General features: G+C 32.6%; 1 protein-coding gene across 1 annotated transcript in view; it reads left to right on the top strand.

Moving 5' to 3' along the window:
- Positions 1–18,786, top strand: part of LOC122049618 (uridine kinase-like protein 3) — a 41,002-nt gene that overhangs the window by 4,506 nt on the left and 17,710 nt on the right. Inside the window, exons 2-3 of the mRNA XM_042610984.1 lie at positions 5,722–5,813; positions 11,868–11,937. Of these exons, the coding sequence (XP_042466918.1) occupies positions 5,722–5,813; positions 11,868–11,937 (162 nt within the window). The remainder of the gene's footprint in view (positions 1–5,721; positions 5,814–11,867; positions 11,938–18,786) is intronic.

Below are 18,786 nucleotides of genomic sequence, written 5' to 3' on the forward strand. Positions count from 1 at the left end.
TGAACATGTTTAGGAATTGCTATTTCTCGTGAATAAGGTACAAGTATCCGTATTGGGAATAGTCGTCTGTAAAGCTTATAAAGTATGCTTGTTCATTCCAAGAAGCCTTATGGAACGATCCACATAGGTCCATATATATAAGCTCGAGACACCATTACTCCGCCTTAAACCTTTATTACTCTTGTTAGTCGTTTTCCCCTTGATACACTTAATGCAAATTCCAAAATCTGACATATTAAGGGAATCGAGAATTCCTAGTGACATTAACCTTTTTGGGCGTTATTTAGTGATACGTCCTAAACGCTTATGCCACAACATGGATGAATTTTCATTTGTCACACCACACTTCACACCTATACTATGCATCACAATATTATCTGTTTTAATGTCTAATTTGTATAGTTTATCAGTCAAGGGACCAATATCACACAAGATAGAATTTCGAAAAATAATTAACTTTCAATTTCTAAATGAACAAGTGTATCCAGATTTGCCTAAACATGAAATATAAATTAAGTTCCTTCTAAATGACATCGCTACAAATGTATTTTCCAATTAAAAAAGTACATTATTCCCTAAACAAATTCTAAAGACACCTATTGCCTCTAATTTCTCTTTCTTGCTAGTTTCTGTATAGATGAATCTTTTATCATTAATTGACATTCGGCTCATGAGGCAACTCTGCATAGTTACATTTCCGTGAGTAGTTGCACCAGTATTTATCCATAAGTGTTATTAGGTACAGTAGCTAGGTTGACTTCTAAACTAATAAGTTGAGAAATTTAACTTTCTTGACACGCTAGTTGATGTATCTTGGCAATCCTTCTTCAGATGACCTTTCTTTTACAAAGAAATAAGTTGGGTTCAAATCTTGTTGTTTTTGCTCCTTATGCACGTCACTGCAAGTTGTTTACCCTTACTTTTACTTTTATCCTTTTTCTTCTTCTTTTTCAAATACTGAGATGAGGATGCAAAATGAGCACAGTGAGATATGCCATGTCTTAATCTCTCTTCTTCCTATACACACTTCTCCTTTTGAGTGTTGTAGCTTATTTTAAAGATGTAGGTAGAGAGATTAGGATGAGGTTCACAAGGATGCTTGCAGACATATTTAACTTTAGTGTCTTAAGCCTTGTAACCAAGTTTGATATCTTCTATGTACTCCCTAATGCTATCATTCCTGTTATACCATATGGACACTAACTTCGTGAGAAGTGTAGTAGTTTTGACTTTTTCGTTTGAGGCGAATCGGTCTACTAACTCTCTAATGAAGGTTTTATCATCTTTATTTTTAGTAATCGAACCTCTAAGTGATTTTGGAATGGACATTTTTATGATACTCATGTGATTTGATCGCTCCCACTTGTCAAAGATTACCTTTTGACGGTCATGCCTAAATACAAAGTCTAGATCTATGTAGCTATTATATGCTCTTTTCATTGCCCAAAATTTATGCTAGTTAGCACAGGAATGTTGTTCAGATTAGTAAACATTGAGAGTACTACATAAACAAAAGCAAAGAATTTAGCTTAATTTATTTAAACAAACAAGGCATGTATCTTTATAGTTGTGCAATAACAAAATGCAACAATCAAACATGTAACTTTATGGGCATGAATTAAGATACCTAGTACAACATTATATTAAGTCTTTGAATAAATTGTCATTTGCCAGTGGTACTCTCCAAATAACTCATACCTACCTCTATCTGCCACACAACGCGCCTTCCTTTGGGCCGACACGCCATGCACTTGATTAACTTTATATGTGAGCTTCGAGTTAGCTTATGTTTTCTAGTATCTGTCACAATACCCTTGATCGACCACATAATGCCCCTTTGGATCGACGCACTACGGGCATGATCAAGAAGTTTAATTTAATTTGTGAGCTTCTTTAAATATATATCTGACATAAGAATTATTTTCCTTTAGCCAATCAGCCTTAGCATGAATATACATCCCTCTACGTTAATACTTCTAGTCTCCCCAATAGTTCTTGCTATGACGATGGTATATGTTTGACTAAGCAGCAAGAGCGAGAAAGAATACATGGAAAAATTGCTAAAAAATCGAGTTAATCAGATATCAATCGATCGGTGTCAGCTACCAATCGATTGACAGATATTTCGTATGTGTCAATTCTTGGACATGCCAAGGGCAATCAATTGGTACACAGTCGAGTTCCCAGATCGACTCGGAAACCTTATATGGACAACCCAATGAACTACAACCTTCTGTATTTGACCTAGGATTCTCTAATCGATTGATCTTTTAGCCAATCAATCGCCCAATCGACTTGGAGACCTTTTGTGCACTATCCTAAGTCGATTGGTCATCATGGCAATCAATTGGTGAACATCAATCGATCACCCAATTGATTCCAGAACTTTCTATGTGCAATTCTAGGTATCCCAATCGATTGGTCCTTATGACAATTGATTGGTGAATACTAATCGATCGCCCAATTGACTTGGGAACATTCTGAACGCACAGAAAGGAAAATCATTGATCTTCACCAATCAATTCTGAATGCAACATCAATTGATGAACATTAACTAATCTGGGCATCCCAAATTTGCACTTACCAATCAATTGGTGTTGATAGTTGAAAACTTGGTTTTCTAAACGCTATTTTTCAGCTGAAAAACGCTAATCGCTTAGTCGATCGCATTCTTCACTGATAATGTAAAAAATTTGATTCATAGGTTAAATCCTAACCTATACATGCTACATTTGATGGATATGCATCAATTTTGTTCATCCAAATGGAATCAAATGCAAAATTGATGTATATATGCCAAATCGTCTACGATCATCAAGCTTTAAGGCAAACGGAAATTTGAATACAACGAGAATCCATTGCATTAGCCATTAATCTTACTTGTCGCTAGAGTTCCTGAAGCGTGGAATGATCTACCGAAGTGAGCGGCAAGAGTCCTCAATGGGGAAGAGAGGAGGAAGATGAAGAAGCTCTATTGAATCTTAGATTCAATATGATGCCCAAATCAAGAGACTTCTTCCCTTATATAGTTATATACCTTGGTCCATCCTATAGGGACCATCCACATAAAACCCATACATTATTAAATTATTAATAGCCCATTAATGTTAATAAACTAGGTTAACGGATCTACACATTAAATTCACATCCAATATCTTAAAACCCTCCTTTCATGTTACAAGCATTAGATCGCTTTTCCTTAATGGCAATTAGTTGTGGGTGTGGTAATCAAGTGTAAGCCCACCTTATGGAGATTAATCCCACCCATGTGGATTTAATCCTTCACTTCTATCGTTATTAATTGTTGTCCAACTTGATTTGCTCAACCTTTCTGGAAAAACCTTATTTGTAGACAAATTTTAACCCCCCAGAATTTTCTTGCCAGCATCTTGCAAAATGTTATCCATCACGATTCTTCAGCACTTGAATAGGCTAAATACATTTGAGGCACACTTAACAATTCTCCCTTTTCTTGGCATATCTGTGTCTGATGTATAAATATCATCACTCTCTTGATAGCAGTTCCCCACGAGGCAATCTTCTACAACAAGCACTTGCTAATTATGAAACCTTGAACTTGAAACAACAAAGGATCTTCATAAACGCATGAGCACAATGTATGCCTATATAAGCAAGTAGATAATTTTGCAACCAACAACCCTCCAAGCATTCAATTGAACAAACATTTGGACATTTCATGGTTCTCTTAATTATCAGCAAAAACTGCTTCTTTAGGTTTATTAAATAGTTACCAATCGCTTGTGCAAATTAGGTTGACCACAAAACATGGCATGCCACACATACACAAAATATTCAATGAAAGGACATATGCTGTTTACTCAATCTCTTCTACAAAGTTGATTGGCATCTATCTGCTTTGTCTTTAAATTTCCAATAACTTCCACAATCAATAATACTATTAAAGTAATAAAAGATATATAAAAAAATTAAAAGTCACGTGTCTATATTTGATTAGATATGAATACTATAAAATATAAATTACAGAAATCTTATTTCGTTCTGAGTCACTTTAAAATTATCAATTTGATTCTATTTTAATCATTCAGTTCTGATTAAAACTTTAACAAATTTACTAAATTTTGATTAACTAAATCATCCAACTTAATTTTAATTATTTCTTGTTAATTTATTTTTAATTAGTCCTTATTAATTTAATTTAATTATTCCCATTAATTTAATTTAATTCTATTCAATTAAATTAATTTTAAAATATAATTAAAATAAATTTTAATCACTATATTAGTTATTTAAATTATATTAAAATAAAAATTAAATTAATTATATTAATTAATTAGATTAAGTAATTTAATTGTACTTAGATTTATTAAGTTTGCTGACTTAATTTAAATTAATTAACATAATTAAAGATAATTAAGATTAATTAAATCTAGCTATTTAAATTAAATCTAATTATTTCAAAAAAAATTTGAGTTGGGAATTTTTAGCTAATAATTAATTAATCAATAAAATTGCCTTTAGATCACAACTGAAACAATGACAAAGTACTGCAGATTTGTTGCATGCCTTCCTCCTCGAGAGAGCCTAACAAAGATGAGATGAAGACAAAGAAGACACCTCTCGTCGTCCTCCTCCTTGAGTGTGATCGAGAACAGAGGTGTCGACACTGGCCTATTTGTGTCTGGTCTCTCTCCTTGTGCATTACACTGAATCACTTTTACTTCTCTCAAAAATTCAAAATCATGGATAAGACTTCTCTAAATTTAGACCCACAGATCTATTCCCATCTCGTTGATTACTCAAGAAAGATTCTCGAGTGAGAAACGGAGGGTTGTCTTATTTTTTAGATGGAATTGGATTAGGTTCAGTCGATCCTGATCCCACTCAGTCAATTCTGTTCACCATGCTTGTAAGTGTATTATTAGTGAATATCTTATTTTAGCACTATGTGAAATATTGATCTAGACTACTCCCATTTGTAATATTTATATGAAACATTGCCAACCAACATGATATCACTATATTCAAAGAGCTCATAAGTACAGATCAACCTATATTCGGTGTCATGCAGAAAGTATACAAAATCAAAAATGTACTCACAACTGATACCATAACAATTCTGATAGATCAGCATGTTTTGGTTCTCAGCCAATGACAACATCTTCAAAGAAAATACAAACTTTCCTGTAAGCCAAATACTCCAACACTCAAACCCTTCTCTATATCTAGAGCATCTTTCAAACTAAATTACACAAAAATCTCTTTCATAACTGAATGTACATTTCGGCTCAACACTTCAAAAATAGTTCATTGTTTTTTTCTCAACATCTAAACACACATTTGATCACACTTGCAATTAATAGTCTCCCTTCAGCACAATTTCTTGAAAGTATATAAACTTTTGTATTTAACTTTTTATTCTGAAATTTGGATGGGACCCGTTTTGTCTTCCTTTAAAAATTAAAAACTCACATGTAAATAGAGTAATCAACAAATTCCAAAAATTAAGATAAGATGATGAATCAATAGTCTGGATGGGATCAATGTATCAGTAATCAATCTAAGGAAGATGCCTATGATGTAGTTCAGGCAGCAACATGTGACTCATTCTGCAACAAAGTTTACATTATGGTGTTTGCAAATGTTCTCCAGGCTCTAATAAGAAGTCATATTGATCAATCTGTATGCATAGACAAGTGCTTTCTAGTTACTTAACTAGATAGAGAGATGTTGTCGCTACAGGTGTTGCTGGAGGTGCAGCTTCTGGAAAAACTACTGTTTGCAATATGATTATTCAGCAACTCTGTGATCAACGGGTTGTCCTTGTGAATCAGGTAGGTCTTCAAACTTGCAAAATTTCTTTCAATTTGATTTTATTTGAAAAATCCCTTTACCGACTCATCTGGAACCAACCATATGGATTCCTATGCAGGAATTGGAGATATTTACAATCTTTTGTATTACTCATGTCTCCCACTTTTTAAACCTGAATAGGTAACAAAAGGAAAATAAAAAATTTGTTTCATAAAATTATGTCTACATAATATTCCCAGACCAATGGTATGTAGTATCTATGTTTATACTATTGTGGACTACATCTTAGCTAACAAATACAAATATAAATATTTTTGTGGAAGAAAAAGAAATCTTTCAATTATAGTGGCATCTCATCATTCTATGAAGCACAACCATAGTCCTAGTTCAGTTTTCCAGAAGAAAAAATATAGGTAGATTATCAAATAAAATTACAATGTTAGAAACATTAATTAGTGATTTTTAGTTGCCAGAAATTAAAATTCATTAGCATCCAATTTACTTGCATATAAACTTGGACAATAAACCATCCGTACGAGCTAGTAGTTCCCTGACTCACTTTGTGCCATCTGTTGAAGCAACCAAGTTCTCCATCAATAACCTTTTGCTGATAGCAATTTCTCGGGCACCTCTACTTTTGTTTTGCTGGGAACAAGGTTGCAGTTGATCTGCCACACGCCTCACACGAGCTAGGCTTGTCACGAGGTAGGATTGTTTACTATGCACGAAGTGCAATAATATCAAAGCAAAAATATAGACAAATGTCAACCAAACTAACTAAATGCATATCTCTCAAAAAACTCTACTAGTACTTTGTACAAAAGTCAACTGATAAAAAGTGTATATAAGAGAGAAGTAAATAATGTAAAATAATATTTCTCATGATAAAATCTAATGAGAAGTAAACAATCACATTATCGTTTTTAGCCAATTTAAGAACATTAGTCTCTTATCACAAATTTCTCTTAGACAATTTTTATTATTTCTTGTATTTCCTCTTCTATGCTCCTATTTAATTTAATTTATTAATGAATTCACATATATACCTATTATACAGGGGTAAATGACCCACAATCTGCTTACTAAAAAATACATCGTATATAGGGATGAATGACTATCAATCCATCTAGAACGAACTACACATCATAAACCTATATGAATATATAGGGTGAACAACCCACAATCTATCCGATAAAAATATATCGTATATACATGGGATCAATAATTCACAATCTACCAAATACAAAAATGTATCATATAAATTATATATATAAAGGGTGAACGTTCTACAATTCACCTAGAGATGCATCTCACAAAACAAAGGGTGAATGACTCACAATTCACCTAGTGAGAAAGTATCTCATGTAAAATAACTGAAGCCTACAAATGTATGAAAAACCCTTTTTGAGTGTGGCTCCATTACTATATAATATAAGTAGTTTATTCCATTTATTAATTTAGCATAAGTAATCACGCAACTCCTTTAGAGCGCGGAGTTGAAGCTCTATAGTATAAATGATGCACTCCTTATTTTGTAAATTTGTATAAATAATGCAGCTCCTATAGAGTGCGAAGACGAAACTCTCTAAGAAATAAGTAATGCATTCATTGTTTTGTTAATTTACTATAATTCAATCACATAACCCTTTTCAGAGCGTAGAGCTGAAGCTCTACAATGTAAGTGTTGCATTCATTATTTGTTAATTTAGTTTAAGTAATTACACCACTCATTATAAAGTGTGGAGCCAAACCTCTATGATATAAGTAACGGATTCATTGTTTCATTGTCACTATGTGAAGTTATTCTTAAATTCATAGATTTCCATTGTACATGTTATCTCTTGTTATTTAACTTATCATCAAAGGTGTTATTAAAACCTGCCAAGATAGATAAACAACTATGAATATCAAAGGGACAAGCAATGTGGAAGCATATATCAAGTAATAAGAATAGACACAATTATGAAAATGATTCTCTTTTTTAACAATTTTATAATTATATCATTTACTTTCATAAATTAATCATGCAAAAGCTAAATGTAATGAAACAAGTAGAAATCATCCACCTCAAAGAAAAAATCCTCATCTCATACAAGTTGACTCTAAACATGTTAGGTTACTCTAGCAATTGGATGCAGGATGTCAATGAGAACATATTATTTTTTTTAAAGCAATTATTATGATAAGGAAACTTACCTCACTTTGGATTAACATCAAAAGGGACAAACTACTCAAATTCTTAAGCTTTACAAAATACACAACGTTATGTAAAAAGAGTTGTCAATGCTAGGTTGTTTCCCGAAAGGAACGCGTTGCAAGGTCCGACTATAACGTCTCGGCAAGGACCGCTACATCTCCAGAACTCGGTGTAGTGCTAAATATACAAGAGTTGTAACGTATCAACAAGGACTGCTACATCTTCAAGAAAATTTGGGTGTAGTGTTAAATAGGTAAGAGTTCTCACACCATAGGTTGGATAAGAATAAATATGATAGGAAAACTAATAATCTAAGATTTGGAACATGGAACATAGGAACCCTCACTGGTAATTAATGGAGGTAGTAGATACGATGATTAGGAGAAGAATTAGTCTTTTGTGTGAACAAGAGACAAAATAGGTAGGCGAGAAGGCCAAGATGATGGAGAACTCAGATTTTAAGTTATGGTATACTGGAAAGAGTAAAACAAGAAATGAAGTGGGTATTATTGTAGATAATTCGTTAAAGGATGAAGTTGTAAGTGTAGTTAGAAAAGAGGATAGAATTATAGCCCTTGAGATAATAGTGACGAAAGAAACTATGAACATAATTAGCGTATATGCATCGCAAGTATGATTAGATGAAACTACCAAATCAAGGTTTTGGGATGACTTAGATGAAATGTTACAAAATATTCCACTAAATGAAATGATTTTAGTAGGAGGTGATCTAAATGGTATGTCAGAGTAAAAAAATGAGAAATATGAGAGGGTACATGGGAGTTATAGTAGCTAATACATTTTTTAAGAAAAGAGAAGAACACTTAGTCACGTTCAAAAGTGGGAATAATAAATCGCAAATTGACTTTCTTATGGTTAGGAAGAAGGATAGAAATATTTGTAAAGATTGCAAAGTCATCCCTGAGAAAGCTTAACTATCCAATATAGGTTAGTAGTGTTGGATATACGCCTCAAATATAATATTAACAGAAAGAACATATATACGACTTCTAGAATTAAGTGGTGGAAGTTAAAGGATGGAAAGCAAAATATATTTAAGAAGAATGTAGAAGTACAAGTATTAGGTGAAATATACGATGACTCTAATACAACCTGAGATAAGATGATATCAAAGTTGAAAATAGTAGCTAAGAGTGTACTCGGTGAGTCAAAGGGACATGCACCACTAAGTAAGGAATTTTGGTGGTAGAATGAGAAAGTACAAGAGAAAGTGAAGGAAAAACGAATAGCTTATAAGGAATTATATATTTGTAAGAACGAGGAAAACTTTAAAATATACAATAGCCCAGAAAGAAGCTAAGAAAGTAGTGAGTGAAGCAAAAAATGAAACTTTTGAATGATTATATCAAAAATTGAATAAAAAAAAGGGGAGAGAGACATTTATAGAATAGCTAAAGTGAGAGAAAGAAAACAAGAGATCTTATCCAAATAAAATGTATTAAAGATGAATGTAATAGGATATTAGTAAACGATGAGAAATAAAAGAACGGTGGAAGAGGTGTTTTCATCAAGTTTTAATAAAGGTTTAGGTGATGCAAATAATTTAAGTAGGTCAAATGAGCAGAGAAATTTCAATTTTTATTGTAGAATTCAAACTTCAGAAGTAGAACAAACTTTAAATGGGATGCATAATGGAAATGATAGAGGTATGGAAATGCCTAGAGAAACAAGGTATTTAATGACTTATAAAATTATTTAACATGATATTGAAAAAAATATCTGATTAATGGAGGATAAGTACTCTAGTTCCCTTATATAAGAATAAGGGAGACGTATAAAATTGTGCAAACTATAGGAGTATTAAACTAATGAGTCATACCATAAAACTTTGGAAAAAATAATAGAAAAAGGATTAAGGAAGGAGATCACAGTGATCGAAAATTAATTTGGATTTATTCATGAAAGGTCGACAATAAAAGCTATACATTTTAGATAATTAATTAACAAATATCGGGAGCAAAAATAAGATTTACACATGTTATTCATTGACTTAGAAAAAACTTATGATAGAGTCCTAAGAGAAATTATATGGAGAATTCTAGAAAGAGAGGTGTTAGCATAATATATATTGAACTAATTAAGGATATGTATGAGGATGTAACAACCAGAATAAAGACTTCAGGCGGAGTAATTAAAGCATTTCCAATAAAGATAGGATTACATCAAGAATCAACTTGTAGTTTCTATCTTTTTACATTAATTATGGACGAACTCACTGTGTACATTCAAGACATAGTACCGTGGTGCATGTTGTTTGCAGATGATATTATTTTAGTAGATGAAACACGTGAAAGAGTAATGCTAAACTAGAATCTTGATAACAAACACTAGAAGGGAAAGGTTTTAGACTTAGTAGATTAAAGACAGAATATATGAAATTTAAGTTTAATAATATTAGAAGTAATGAGACAATTGTTAAGATAGGAGAGGACGAGTTGCCCGGAACCGAGAGTTTTAAATATTTAGGATCATTTTTGCAAAACAATGGAGGAATTGAGAGAGGTGTCTTACATAGAATACAAGCAGGATGAGTTGAAATGGAGGGGAGCGTCGAGTGTTTTATGTGATCGTAAAGTACTTCTAAAATTTAAAGGAAAGTTCTATAAAACCGCAGTTAGACCTGCTATGTTATATGAAGCTGAATGTTGGACTATAACTTGAGCACATGAACAAAAGATGAGAGTTGCAGAGATGAGGTTGTTAAGGTGGATGTGTGGACATACGAGGATGGATAAAATAAGAAATGAGAGCATTAGAGAGAAAGTCGGAGTTGCATCTATTGAGGGAAAACTCCGAGAGACACGTTTGATGGTATGGACATCTATTGAGTGATTAGGATATTTATTTGCAAAAATTCATTTATTTTAAAGTTACAATTATGCCCCTGTAACAAAACAAATACTATAACATGATTACCTCTCAATTTTGTGTTCGCTGTAGTTGAGAAACCATCCACTAGAGTTTTCTTTTAAAAATAGAAATTTGGAAATCTCGCAATGTATTGCCATAAACTTGAGGTTGATGTTGCATTTTTAGGGCGCAATCTCCGCAAAGGTGTTCTGAAAGTCTAAAAGCATGTAGTAGAAGCATATGCTTTGTCCTCAATGATATTGTGTCTTTATGTCTAACCCCGATGCAAAAGAAACACCTACTCTGACCTCTTGTCAATGATGCAAGTGTCTGACTCATAGGGTTTGTCCGGTGGGAGGATCTTTGAAATGCGACAAATGAGCCTATATCCATCATTTTTGGTTGAGACTCCTCTAGTTTGAGAGTGAACCCCAAAACTTAATCCATAAAGCTAGCGTCAGTTACCTCAACAATTAGAATAAAGATTAAATTTTTTTTTTTTGGTATATTTTCTTAGTTTTCTCTATTTTATTTTATATTTAAATGTCAATTGCTTAGGCCCTAGTCTGCCACCTGTGTTATGTAGTAGCTCGACCATCTACTATCATGCACCTCCTTTTAAAACATTGGATATACTTTTATTGTGGATGCCCAAAATATTGTTCTTTTATCTATGGCGACCTTGTTGAGATGGTAAATATTGAGCAACTTCCGGGGATATATCACTAGTGGGATGATAAACTATGTCAATATACACACACATATAATTTTGGTTGGTAGGTAAGTTGACAATGCATGATTCCATAGCTTTATTGAACCCTTTTCAAACAATTTAAATTGTAAATAAGATAAATATGAATTATGGTCTTGTTAGTTGAAACTATATACTGCATTTTTTATGAATGATGTAGTGTTGTCGAATGGATGAAATATTTTTATTGCTGGGTTAAAGTAAATTATATTAAATTGTTATATTGTGTTGAATTAATTGGGCATGATTTGGCAGGATTCATTTTATTATGATCTGACTGAAGAGAAGATGAATCATGTGCATGAATATAACTTTGATCACCCAGGTACTTGCCTTTTATGTTGAAAGACTATTGAGAAAATGATTGTCAAATTATTGCTTAGCTCATTTATTGTAAATGAATGGGTTTGCTACTGTGATTTTTAGTCTATTAGTTTTGATAGTGTTTAGGCTTTAGATCTCATCACTCATTTACTTTTCTAAAGTTCTTCAAATATGTGGAGTATAATGATCCATCATAAAAGGTGAAAAAACTAAATTGCATCTTTTATAACTTGAAAAGGGAGGAGGTTGACACATATGCTATGTAGAATATTATAAGACGCACATAAAGATAATAGGTAAAAACCAATACAGAGAATGGTAAGTGAATATAGAAATTAATAATTCAACGCTCAGTGAGTGAAAGTATTTCCTTAATTACTCTTGGCAGAGAGCTATCAAAATGACATACAATTTAACCTATACATCTCCTGACAATGACTAGTAGAATTGGTAGTTTCCAGTTATTTTTATATGAAATACATGAACACTTTAGTTGATCAACTATATATATATTTTTTCATTCCTTGCTTTGGAATTCACATCAAGGTGGAGATTATTAGAGTTTGTGGTCCAAATTTTGTTAGGCTTCACCTAAAAAGTAATTATGATTTTGCGCGCACACACACGCATATGTAATTAGCCTTTTGTTGTGAGTGATGTTATGTCATGTAATGCGGTCGTAATAGGTCTCCTCTCTTGAATTAATTTCTATATAGTGAATTCTTCTCCTATACACGTAGGTTTCACTCGTCTAGGGTTTTCATATAAATCTGTGTTGTTCTTATTTTGTATTAATTGTCTATTTTATATCTTCTTTGATACCGGTTTGTAACAATAATATCAAAAATAGGCAACCAATACAAACCAAGTAACACAAATTTCTGTGGAAAAGCCTAGACAGAAATTAAGGAGAAGAATTCACTATATTGAAATTGGTATAAGAGACAAGAGTTGCGACGACTTCGCATTACATGATATAATATCACTTAACGATAAAACCCTAGTATATATGTGTATATGCCATGGCTTAAAGTGTCATGCCGAGACGGTCGAAACGTCTCGTTCCGCTTGACGACCGACACCGACATGAGCCCGACACCAGACCCTCAACAGCTGCGACAGGTTGCGCGACCCCGTGTCCATAACGGAGAGGTTGCTCGACCCCGCAATAGCAATGGAGGGGTCGCATAACCCTTCTGTCACTACAGAGGCATTGCGTGACCCTGTGGCCGCTGCAAGGGGGTCGCACAACCACCGCAGTTGCGCTTGAGGAGTCACACGATCCTCGCGGCTATGGCTGAGGGGTCGCGTAACCCCGTGACAGCGCCGAAGTCGCGCGAGCTCGCTGGTTGTGTCAGATTTTGAATTTTTTTTTAATTAAACTTAGGTTAATTATTTTAATCAACTCTTAACTATGATGGAGATAATCTAAAGAGACTTTATTAAACCTTAATAAAATTATCTAATTAATTTTATATTTAATTTATTTTAATTTAAAAAGTATAATAAAAATTTTATTTATTTATTTATTTATCTATTTTCATATCTTTTTCTTTTTTTAAGATTAGTTTTTATATTGTTTATTTTTAAAAATATTTATGTTAAATATTGTATTTTTTAATTAATATATTTTATATTTAAAAAATACCGAAACTATATCGGCACGGCACGATACGGTACCAAAATCGTATCGTTCCGATCTAGGACCGAAACCTCGGCATGGGTCGAAATTTTAAACCTTGGTATATGCAACCCCCTAATTACTTTTTAGGCTACACCTAATAGAAATCATTCCACAAATTCTAACTGTATATAAAAAAATTAACTACTAATTATTGAAGACGAACCACTTAATGTAATTAGCATAGTTATCAAAAGCGCTCGCTTTGCTCGCTTAAGCGCAAAGCGAAGCGAGGCGCAGACCTTGCGCTTCCGAGAACTTGGAACTTGGAAGCGCAACAGGTTTAAGAAGCGCGCGCGTCGCGCAGAAGCGAGCGAAGCGCAGCGACCTAAAAGATTCCTTTTTTGTTTTAAATTTTATTTAAAGCCCTAATTAATCTCTTTAAACCTGTCTCTTCGTCTCTCACTGCTGTTCGTTGCGTCTGCTGCTGCTGCAACTAGACGGATCTGCCGTGGCTGCTTCTTCACGTGTGCTGCTGCTTCTTCATGCGTCGCCTGCAGGTAAGTTTTCAATTTCTGTTACTTAAATTCAGTTTGAAGCATCCTGACCATTCTGCGATCACCTCCGGCGACGTCGCGGGATGCCTCCGGCGGCGTCGCGGGAGGCCTCCGACGCCTCCAGAGGCGTCGCGGGAGGGCCCCGACGCCTCTAGCGACGTCGCGGGAGGGACCCGACGCCTCCAGCAGGGTCGCCGGAGTTCTCCGATGCCGGAGGCTTCCCGCGACGCCTCCGGCGATGTCGGTGGCCTCCGGCGACGGCTCTGGCGGCGTCGCGGGCATCACGATGGCATCGCCGTGGTCGCGACTCGCGTGAAACAGTAAAAGGAGAAAAAGTTTGATTTTATTAAATCAAATTTAAATATAAAACAAAATTAAAAATATAAAAAAATTGATAAAGTTTATTAATTCATATAAATTTAATTTAAAGATATAAAAAATAAATTAAAATTTTAAAAAACTTAATAAATTGCATTAATTTATATAAATCAGATTTAAATATATAAATATTATTTAAAATAAACAAAAATCTAATAAATATTATTAATTCTAATTTCTAAATCAGATTTAAATTTTAATTAAATGTATCAAAAATATTTAAAAAATCTAATAATATTTAAACTAGATTTAATTATTTAAATTTTAAACATAATATTTTAAAAAGAATCTAATAAACTTTATTAATTATAAATCAGATTTAATTATTTAAACATATAAAAAATATATTTAAAATAAAAAATCTAATAAATTCTATTAATTCATATAAATCAGATTTAAATATATAAAATATATATAAAAAATAAAAATCTAATAAATATTATTAGCACATATACATCAGATTTAATCATTTAAATATATAAAAAATATATGTAAAATAAAAAATCTAATAAATTTTATTAATACATATAAATCAGATTTAAATATATAAAAATATATATATTTAAAATTAAAAATTGTAATTAATTCGTATAAATCAGATTTATATTTTGATATTTTTTTACTATTTTATATTGTTTTACTTATTGATTGTTTATTACTAATTGCAGCGCTCTTGACTCTTGATTCTTGAGTTAACCATGTCAAATATAACAATTTCATCCACTCGAAAAGATATTGCTTGGAATTATGCAACATGTTCAGATCCTAAAAATCCAAATATTGTCAGTTGTATTTTTTGTGGTAAAATAACAAATAGTGGAATTTATCGACACAAGTTACATTTAGTTGGGGGCAATAGAAATGTGAAAGCTTGCCCGAAATGTCCTGAGCATGTTAAAGAAGAAATTAGAGAGTTTATGCAAAAAAAGAATAATTTGAAGAATCAAATGGATGAAATTCCTCATTCTGATGATGTTGATAATTTGGAAGATTTGGAAGAAGATGAAGAAGATGATCATCAAACTAAAGAGAAAGGGAAACGACCAATATCATATTCAAGCAACCATCCTACGACCCAAGGTAAAAAGTGTAAACAAACTGGGCCTATTAATCTTTATTTTATGAAAGATGTCGATGAAATTGTCAAACAAAGACGTGCAAAAAGCAAAGGACAATTTGATGAAAATAAAAAGAAGTTAAGAGATATTGCAGTTGAGAAATTTGCAAGATGGATGTATGATGTTAAATATGATTCTTTTGAGCTTTGTATTGAAGCTATTGGACAATTTGGATCTGGGATGAAATCTCCATCATATCATGAAGTGAGGGTTAAGTATTTGAAGAAGGAGTTGGCAAATACGAACTTACTTCTCAAATCCCATGAAGAAGATCATGCTAAGTTTGGGTGCACAATCATGGCAGATGGATGGACAGATAAAAAGGGTAGGACTCTTATAAATTTTTTGGTAAATGGTCCCAAAGGAAGTGTATTTGTCGAATCAGTTGATCCTTCAGGCTATTCTCACACAGCGGACAAAATGTTTGAGTTGCTTTTTAAATTTGTGTATCGCATTGGAGAAAAAAATGTGGTTCAGATTGTAACAGATAATGCAAGTTGCAATGCCAGTGCAGGTAATATTTTAAATTTTTGTTAATATTAGCCTGTTATTTCCAAGTTCCAATTAATAATTGAATTATATTTTTAATTTTTTTGATTAAATGTTTTTGTTTTTTTAGGTCGTCTTTTGGAAAACCGATTTCCACACTTATACTGGACTCCCTGTGCAACTCATTGTTTAGATTTGTTGCTTGAGGATATATTCAAAATTCCTCATCTCAGAAAATTGCATGAACGGGCATTGATGGTGAATGGTTATATTTACAACAGACCGCAAGTATTGAGTATGATGAGAGAGTTTACTGGACAGAGAGACATGGTAAGAACCGCAAAGACACATTTTGCAACCGCTTTTTTGACTTTAAAGCGGTTTCATGTACAACAAGCAAATCTGAGAAAGATGTTTACATATGAAAAGTGGGCAAATAGTCGATTTTCCAAAGAGGCCGTAGGAAAACGTGTAGCAGAAGTGATATTGATGCCTTCTTTTTGGAAAAATATGGGTCTTGCATTAAAAGTTGGTGGTCCATTGGTGAAAGTATTACGGCTGGTAGACGGTGAAAAACGATCTCCTATGGGTTATATTTATGAGGCAATGGACAGGGCCAAAGAAGCTATCGCTGCGTCATTTAACAATAATGAAGAGAAATATCGTAACATTTTTGAATTCATTGACAAAAGATGGAACATTCCACTGCATCGACCTTTGCACGCAACCGGATATTTCTTGAATCCAGAGTGTTTTTACTCAAACCCTGATATAGAAAATGATATAGAAGTGATGGAGGGTTTGTACAAGTGCATATCTAGATTGGTGAGAGGTGAGAATTTACAAGATAAGATCACGAATCAATTGGAAAAATACAAGAAAGCAGAAGGACTTTTTGGTTTGCCAATGGCTATCCGACAAAGAACTTTAAAATCGCCAGGTAAATTTATAAATAATATATTGTGCAATAATCAATATCAATATTGGATGGTAATAAAGTTAATCTTATAATTTATATGTTTTTGTTTTTCAAGCTGATTGGTGGTCTTCTTATGGTGCATCAACGCCTGAATTAAAAACATTTGCAATGAAGATTTTAAACTTCACATGCTCTTCTTCATGCTGTGAACGTAATTGGAGTGTTTTTGAACATGTAAGTTGGATTTTTTTTAATACATATTAAAATTTATATTATGAACTTAACCTTTTACTTTTTAATTTTTTTGTAGATACATTCTAAGAAAAGAAATAGGTTATCTCAACAATGATTGAATGATTTGGTATATATCAAGTATAATAGAGTTTTGAAGAGAAGATATGACATGCGAGATAAGATTGATCCTATTACTTTGTCAGAGATAGATGATAGTAATGAATGATTGTTGGGAAAATTGGATGACAGTGATAAAGACAATGATAATGATTTTGTCTTTGAAGGTGAAGATTTGCGTTGGAGTGATGTAGCACAAGCATCTGGGGTTGGTGAAAGTGCATATGATTTTCGATCTCGAAATGCGTCTTCTTCAAAAGGGACATCATCATCTGCATTAGCAAAAAGAAAGCAGTCTTCAGCTCAAACTAGTCTTGTAAATGAAGAAGAAATTAATCTTGATAATGAAATTGAAGAAGAAGATATTGATGGATACAAATCAAGCGATGGAGCTGATGACATAGATTTGGACAATGAAGATGAAGAAGATGATTATTTTGATATTTGATATTTCATGTATCATATTTTCAAAGACTTTTAATTTTCAGTAATCTGCAACTTCATCAAAGAATATTTTGTTTATGGTTATTTTGGATTTTCAAAGACATTTTGAAAGTTTTTTTAATAGATATAATAGCCCTTTTGTTTATTATGTTCTTTTCCGTAAAGCCCGTGCTTCGCCTTGCGCTTTGCGCTTTAAGCCCCAAGACCCTTGAGCGCTTTTTTGCGCTTTGCGCTTTTGACAACTATGGTAATTAGTCAGGAATGCATAATGAAAAGAGGCAAAAAATTAAAATCATAGGAAATGAAAAACAAAAGGTTACATAGATCAACGTGTTGGTGGGATGAAACGTATTTTGTAATAATTAAAAGCAGATGAGCACTTAGTGAGACTAAATGTCCATCTAAATCATTAAAAGCACATAAGCACGAAGCATGAGTTACTACATATGTAGAATTTAAAAAAAACTAAAATATCCTAAAAAAGGAGAATGTAGAAAATTCCTCCATTTTAGTGTTATAGATAGTTCCCCTTCAACATTTATTTATAAAAATAAGACTAACAATTAATTTAAGTTTTATTATGTTATACAATATCTATACTTGATGTATTTGTGCATGTGTTAAGCATGTCGAGATGAAACCAAATGAGTTTATTCATTTATCTTTTGTTACTTAATTTTTAGTAATATATACCAATTAATAATTGAATTTAAAATAATTTTATTCATTGTTTGTTGTATGTTGAGATGAATTCATATAAGATTTACTCTTATAATCTTCTTCCACTCAACTTATTTATAGATAAGAATTAGATGATCAATTGATCTAGAATTTTAGAGAAATAAAGTAGAGAAAATAATAAAAATTACTTGAGTTTGTCTATACCTGTGTCTTAATGTGCCAATGCGTGTCATAATGTGTTAGCATGTGTCATAATGTGCTAACATGTTCTGAGTGTCAATATGGCATAATA

Source organism: Zingiber officinale, chromosome 2B (assembly GCF_018446385.1).
Source record: "Zingiber officinale cultivar Zhangliang chromosome 2B, Zo_v1.1, whole genome shotgun sequence".
Taxonomy (NCBI): Eukaryota; Viridiplantae; Streptophyta; class Magnoliopsida; order Zingiberales; family Zingiberaceae; genus Zingiber; species Zingiber officinale.